General features: G+C 40.0%; 1 protein-coding gene across 2 annotated transcripts; it reads right to left on the bottom strand.

Moving 5' to 3' along the window:
* Positions 1 to 1,170: 1,170 nt before the first annotated feature.
* Positions 1,171 to 6,381, bottom strand: ttpal (tocopherol (alpha) transfer protein-like). 2 transcript variants are annotated; one of them, XM_046055180.1, is made up of 6 exons: positions 6,329 to 6,381; positions 5,677 to 5,903; positions 4,858 to 5,101; positions 4,451 to 4,644; positions 3,974 to 4,084; positions 1,171 to 3,082 (listed from the first exon to the last, which is right to left on the bottom strand). In XM_046055180.1, exons 1-6 carry the CDS (start codon positions 6,372 to 6,374, stop codon positions 2,804 to 2,806), a joined length of 1,101 nt encoding a protein of 366 aa, XP_045911136.1. In that variant the 5' UTR covers positions 6,375 to 6,381; the 3' UTR covers positions 1,171 to 2,803. The 2 variants fall into 2 exon arrangements, with proteins under 2 accessions (XP_045911136.1, XP_045911137.1); XM_046055181.1 differs by lacking the exon at positions 6,329 to 6,381 and adding an exon at positions 6,193 to 6,310.
* Between the last annotated feature and the right edge of the window lie 950 nt (positions 6,382 to 7,331).

Genomic DNA, 7,331 nt, shown 5'->3' with positions numbered 1-7,331 from the left:
AAAATATCAAAATCTCATGAAAGAAACCAAACAAATTAATGAGTTCTGTGTAGATGCTGGAAATGGTCCAGTATCTAACCAGCAGGCTCTCATGACAACCTTTTTTAATCACCATTGTAAGGCACAGCTCCTCATTGTTTGAAATATATATAGCCTATCACCATAATTGTATAAGGGGTCTTTTCTAATTTACTGTATTTATGTCAATATAATATAGCGAACCACTTGAATGTAATCCGTTCGGTTTGAACCCAATGTTAAGCACTACTGACCAATAATTCAATTTTAAAGTAACGGGACACATCTCATCAAATTTTTACACATATACAGTACATGCATGTTTGCCCAACGTCATCCTCAGGAGAACTCATCTTTAGAATATAGTATACTTTAGGTAAATAGACATCCATCTTCAACCGCTTATCCTGCGTGCATTGTCACAGGGCGCTGGAGCCAATCCCAACGGTCATCGGGCCAATCCATCACAGGGCCACACATAGACAAACAACCAGTCACACTCACACCTAAGGAGGAAGACACGCAGAGAACATGCAAACTCCACACGACCAAGGTTCGAACACATGACCTTCTTGCTGTGAGGCAACAGCGCTAACCACTGCACCACCGTACCGCCCTTTAAGCAGACATGATAAATTTAAAATGATTGCTTTTCTTCATTGTGCAAAATTTACATTTGCTCATGCACTGAACTTTAGTGTTATATTTAATTATCCTTCTGCTCTACTAAATTTCACAAGGAAAAATTGTTTACTTTTTACTCCATGACATTACATTTACATTGCATTAGTTTTCGCTAGGTGTACCTAATAAACTGGCAACTATGTGTATATAATAATATAGCAATCTGAAAAAGCCAATTCTGCAAAATAAATTTTCCTTAAAAGACTTAGAGTACTTTTACTTAAATACATTTTTGATGTGTTTTTACACTGTGGTATTACTACTTTGAAGAAATGTAATGTAAAAGAAATTACTATTTTTCCCACTAGTGTTTCTGATGTCTTTGGGGATCCATGAGCTCAGTTTGGGAAACGCTGCTCATGTCAGTTGCAATTAGGTTTTGAAAATACCCACAACTTCCCCAGAGCCTGCAGCATACCACCACCCTCTGCCAACAAAAGCATCCACAGTACAAACAATGCACAAATATCACTTTCTCCGTTTAAGTTTTACTTTACTAGCTTCACTACCAACGATAAATATCCTGCAACACAATACAGCTTATAGTCACAGACATGCTTAAAATAAAAATATAAATGACTGACGGAAATGATTCAAGTTCACCTCTAATGCAAGAAAACAGATCCAACATTGTTGCACATTTCTGTACATGGCTTGGTGTAAATTTTGGCAAACCAGATGTCTTTAAAGTCAGGACTGAATGTTCTCTCCCCCCTGTGACTCATGTGATCAGTACTGTTCTTTTGATAAGACTGAGTGATGAAACACAGACACACAGGTCCAAAAAGGTAAAAATAATAATAACAATAATTAAAAAAAAACATAAGGCAGAATATCTGAATTTAAAATAATCCTCACAGAAGATTCAAGCTACAGAAAACTACAGCATCAACTAAACAAAGGCCCTGAAATACTGTGTATGACTTTAATATACCAGTAAATCGATTACATTATCACTCAGCCACAGCAGCCACCTATTTCCACTTCCTAGCAATGAAGTATGTCCGCTCTTATGTAAGACAAGCACTGATGAGAATATTGCTTTGGTGCAAATCCAACATGATTCATAATACATAGGAAAATCTATTGATAAATAACAGTTTAAGGCAATGTATTAGATGATTACATACACAAAAACTGTCTCCATTTCTTTGAGTTGAGTTGTGGGGCAATGTAACCATGCAGAAAGAGTACTTAAGGCCTGTATATGACTGCCGTTATACTAAACAAACTGAAGAAATGTGAGTTTCTACAATTCTTCCTCAGAGGAAAAATATTAAAAAGGAGGGGTTCACATTTTTCCATGTCCCTTGTAAAACAATACAGACATACTGTATGTACATTGAAACACTTTTTGCTTGCTGTAATCATTCCTCCTGTTCACACTGGCCATTAAAATACCCCTTCCTAATGTGCCTCTAAGGAAGGGGGGGACAGGATCCACAGTCCTCTTTTCAGACAAAAAGACAAAGTTCAGATGAAGCTACTATGAGGATTCAGCAGTCTCAGTTAGCTTTAAGTACAGAACTTTTTGTTACACTCTTTGAGTGTATATGAGCTGAGCTGCAGTGGAGGGTTAGTGACACAAAGAAGTAATTCCAAGAAGTCACAACTGGTTCTGCTGATGACTCATTTTAGCAACAGCTAAACTTATAACAAGGAACGTGGATTATGTTTTCCATCCCTCAGATAGGGAAGCACATTAGGAAGGCATCTTTTAATGACCAGTGTGAACAGGAGGAATGACTGTATTAAGCAAAACCTGTTTAGTGTACATATGGGTGCCTGACTATTGAAAAAATGTGAACCTAACTTTTAAATACCACCATCTCACTTTTAATGCCACCTATTATGGCAAAAACATGCATCTGCTCATATCAAAAGCCTCTTTGCCAGAGCTTGCAGCTGCCTTGGAATCATGGTTAAATGCTGGGCTATGTGTAAACTACAAAAGACTATCTACCTATAGTAGTGCTCCTTAGTTAGTAAAATAAATCATGTATAATATTGGCAACTTGCCCATGAAAGTCTACACACATGTTTCAAATGAAACAGAAAATGTCCTCTCAGTGATGGGAGTGTATTCATCTACAGTCTGACATCAGTAACAGTAGTAAAGTTGAGAGCGCAGCCCCCTGAAGGTGTCGTCGTCCTGCCCGCTGGCCTGCTCGCCTTCAAACAGCATGGAGTCTGGGAGCACCACGCCCTCTAGTGGATCCGGCTGGCAGAACTCCACTATAAATTCTTCCTCACAGTCCAGCAGCAGTCTTGACCACACATGCATGTCCAGTTGGCCCGCGGTGCCGCCGTACTCCTCCGGCAGAACCGACCGTGGGATGTTCCGGTGCAGAGAGCGCAGGTCTGAGCCGTGGAGGATGTACTGCATGAAGAGACAGACACCATGTTAGTGTCTGCCTCACCATCTGCTTCATTATTTTAAGTGGCTGTGATAAATTTTTCATGTCACGTGAAAGGTGTCACTCACAAAGAATTATTATGCGACTCTGCGGTTCCCCCTCAATGCTACAGAGTTTTATTGCTTCTTTCAGCTCATTGTTTTGGTTTTACAACCCACAACTTTTTGGTTCATTCTCGCTGGCTTGGCTGAAGCAGGCAGCTGTTACCTGGAGAAAAGCTCTAAAATGCAACTGTATGCTACCTTCCCAGCACCAAATGACAGACAGACAAGTTGACTACCTGGTGGACACAGTGGAGCATTTAGCAGCTGAAGAGCCAGATATTCCCCTCAGGACTTGGTGGAGTGAGCAACTGTATGCTAACAAATTCAACAATGGCAATGGCACCGTGGATAAGACACATGCCTTTGGTGTTCAATTCCCATATGGGTCCCTGAGCAAGATACTTAACCCTTAATTGCTCCAGAGGTGTGCGACCTGACATATATAGCAATTGTAAGTTGCTTTGGATAAAGGAGTCAGCTAAATTAATTAAATGCAAGGCGATGTAACATACTTAATTTAAAAGGTTATAACATGTCATTGCTGTTCTTGTTCCTGCTGCCCCCTAATAAAAATCCATTGTTGCAGGTCTAAATGAACACAAAGCAATCCCCATCATGAGATTTTGAAAAATATGGGGTTGTGTTTCTGCTGGTCTTTCATTCCTCTGAAAAGAAACCGCTCGGCCTTCCATTTTCACAGATGGAAATAGACTATTATTTCGGAGCAAAGTCTGTGGATAAAAGGGGGGCACGCGATTCAAAATACTCCTTTGTTTAAAACAAAAGAGACGATTCAAGGATAATACTCACCCTCTCTGCCATCTTCTCCTTCAGAAAAGGCTTAATTATAGCAAAGATGCCTTTGAAAATCCTGGGCTCGTTAATTATGTTAACAGCTTTGATTCTGATTGGAAACCCATCCTGTGGATTAGAAAAGAAACTGCATTCAGAACAGTCACAGCTGGTCCCTGTCAAACATTTCACATGTGTTTTGTGTGCCTAAATAAAAATGATACACTCTGCAGTCATGATAAAAAATCAACAGACGGTGCAAAACAAGAGCCACTGTTGTAAATGACAAGGTATTTTTCTGATGCATATTTACTGCTGTGTCATTACAGAATAAGATTACATTTTGAGTCAATGCTGTATTCATATATCAATTCCAGAAAAAAACAAAGTAATAGCTAATTTAATTTTATAATAGATTTAATTCAAAGATAAATGTGTCATGTTAGATTTCTATCAGATGATATATTTCTATCATCAGATGTTAAGATTTCTCACCTGGAGGATGCTCACAACTTTTTTGGCAAGGAACGGGCCTGGATTGGATGCTTGTGACATGCCCACTCCGGTGTAGTCAGCCAAGATGACAATACCGTTCACCTGCGTTTCCTCTGGCTGGATCAGCTTCTCCAGAGTCAGATAAATGGCCCTCACGTTGTCAACAAATGGATAATCATTTGGTTTCCATTTTCCTGAAGAAAGAGATTGAGTTGAGTAATCGTTCATCGTGAGTAAAGCCCATTGTGGAAAAATAATTAGTAAGTGGCTATTAGTCATACTGTATGTACTTAAGAGATTTTTTAAAAATACCCTGAATTTGTAGTCTATATCTATGTCTATGTATGTTATATAATGGTTAACTCATTATAAAACTGCTGGATTCTGAAGATGAAGCAGACATCGACCTGGCCGAAGACAGAGGATGTATCTTCCATTGGGGTCGGGCTGTGGCAAGACGGTGAGAAATCCCAGGTCCAAGACGTGTTTCACTGTGGACGGCTTCAGGTCCTGGAACACCTCTGGCCAAGCCTTACGGCCTGCGTGGTAATTGAGCAGTAGCTGCAGGGCACGGTCATAATCAAACTTCCTGGCCCGCAGGAAGCGCAGGAGAAAGGCGTCGTCCAGCCTGGTCCTGAGATTGGGCTGTTCCTGCAGAGTCGGATGAAAAAAATATGAGCTAGAGTTAGATTCAAAAAATAGTCAGATTCATCTACATTTGGAAAACAGAGCATGAATTAGGACAATAAATAAACTGCAAAATAATGGCAATATTATCAAGGTTAGTGCAGCGATATTCTATATTTTATTGTTGTCAACAAAGCCAAAGAAAATACCCAAACCAACACTTAACTAATACCACTAACAAGTACTGTGTGTCTATCTAAAGCCTGACATATCTCCTTCCTCTGTTGTCCAGTACACACACACACAGTCAGCAACACCATTGCATTTTTTTTTTCCATTACAATGAACTTAGGCACTTTTGATCCCACATATACTGTCCTGCTGCTGTAAATGCTGAGTCTGTGGCTGAAAATAGTCCCGGAAAAATGTTCTATTAGGATTAATTTCCAACTTTCATTACTTGAGAGTTTTTGGGATAATGGGGACAGAGTCTTCTCATTTTAAGGATGTACTTAAATGTTACTGGCATATGGAATGAGACCGTTCATGTTAATATGAATGTCAATATGGCAAAAACAACAAAAAGCACAAAGCAAAACCTTCAGTATCATGTCTCTCAGTGCTTGGACATCCCGGAGACGCCACTCTGGTTTCTCCTGGAGCTCATCCCGTGCTTTGGCCACCAGTTCAGGGGTCAGGGTGCAGCAATACATGGGTGGAGGGGGTCCAGGGAACCAGCTGTGTCCTGCAGCTGCTGACTGGTCCACTGGAGGAGACCTGAGATCGATGGACTCATGCTGATCATCCATTGACTGTCTGGGTGAAGCTGTTTGGAAAGCAACAAACATGAGGCACCAGAGATGCTATGAAAAGACTAAATAGCTTCTGGCAGGTGTCACACTCACATTGTTAACATCCATTAATATCACGTTACCTGAATTAATAGACCTAAAACATTCCCATATATCTGAGAAGAGAATAAAGTTTCCCACAACAGCGGAAACATGCTAACTGTAACGTTATGTATTTGCTTTGCAGTAAGTCGGATGGCTAATAAAACCTGATCCTGAGCAGAGCCGATGCGACAAAAGTCAGAAAAATGACTGAATACTAACCCAAAATGCGGTCAACATTAAAAGTCTATGACACACATAGAGGCATTTTATTGAGCATCCATTGGTAAGTGATAAACTGTCATCAATAACACAGCAGAGACGGCCCAAAACCAAAGTCTCACAAATCACAACCGACCTGTCAGGAAATCCTTTTTCCGGGTATAGAAACGACGCTCTCTCATTGGTCCATATGCAGCACGTGACGTGATGCTGACGCGGCAGGGCAGTCCTGTCGTGTGTCTGTTGTTTTGATGGCTGTGCAGCCTTCAAGTGCGCCTCGGAAACTAGTGCAATACGCGCCCACTCAAATAAAAAAAAAGGACATTGTTCCAAAAAGTCTTTATTTTCTTTTTTTTCTTACTTTAAAAATTTTCTTCAAAAACCCTGTTTTAACAACTGAATTACTGATTGTACTTGATAAAACATACAAAAAGTCTTTTCGCACGGCTTCTGTGCGCTTGAACCCCACATCTTGCAAACTAACATAAACAGAAATGTCATGCTTCTTCACGCTTAACTGAGTAGGCCTACTGATATTGAGTAAAGGCATCAGGCCTATTTTCACGACAGAACATGATGCCATTAATTTTATGCAGCTGTAGTAGTTTATAGCCAACATAGGTTAACGTCACTGCGTGGAGTTGTGCTTCCTCACAGTTTAGATTTGTCTATCTTCTAAAATCTAAAACTTTCTAGTTAGTTTATAAATTAAATTATATGTACCAGAGGGTTGCTGTGGCCTAAATTTCTTTTTCAAAATGTTTTATATCGGGTGTATCAATTACTCTTGAATGCGGTAGGTGGCAGAGTTTACATGCATATTGCTCAGGGTACATGTCGTTTCGAGATCTGTCAGGTATTGTATGTTTTTTTTCATCAAATTTTATGTAAGCGTTTGGTGTTTTGGTAGTGGGGAAAACACTGCCTGATATCTCATCTCTGAGGATGGCTTTAAGTCATTTTAGTTTTAGTCTAAGGGCAGCGCATAGGTGTTAGCCACAGATTCTTTCAGGAATGTAGAGGTAGCCCCCACCCAACATGTCTTGAATCAGTGCTATCTGTAACTATCTATAATGATTTTATGGCACTTTATCAGTCTGAAGCAAAGTTTGCATTAGGCTATCAGTGCACAAGCATCA

The sequence above is a fragment of the Micropterus dolomieu genome, linkage group LG08 (genome assembly GCF_021292245.1).
Source record: "Micropterus dolomieu isolate WLL.071019.BEF.003 ecotype Adirondacks linkage group LG08, ASM2129224v1, whole genome shotgun sequence".
NCBI lineage: Eukaryota > Metazoa > Chordata > Actinopteri > Centrarchiformes > Centrarchidae > Micropterus > Micropterus dolomieu.
The sequence above is the reverse complement of the archived record's forward strand: the minus strand, read 5'-3'. Positions and strand labels throughout refer to the sequence as shown.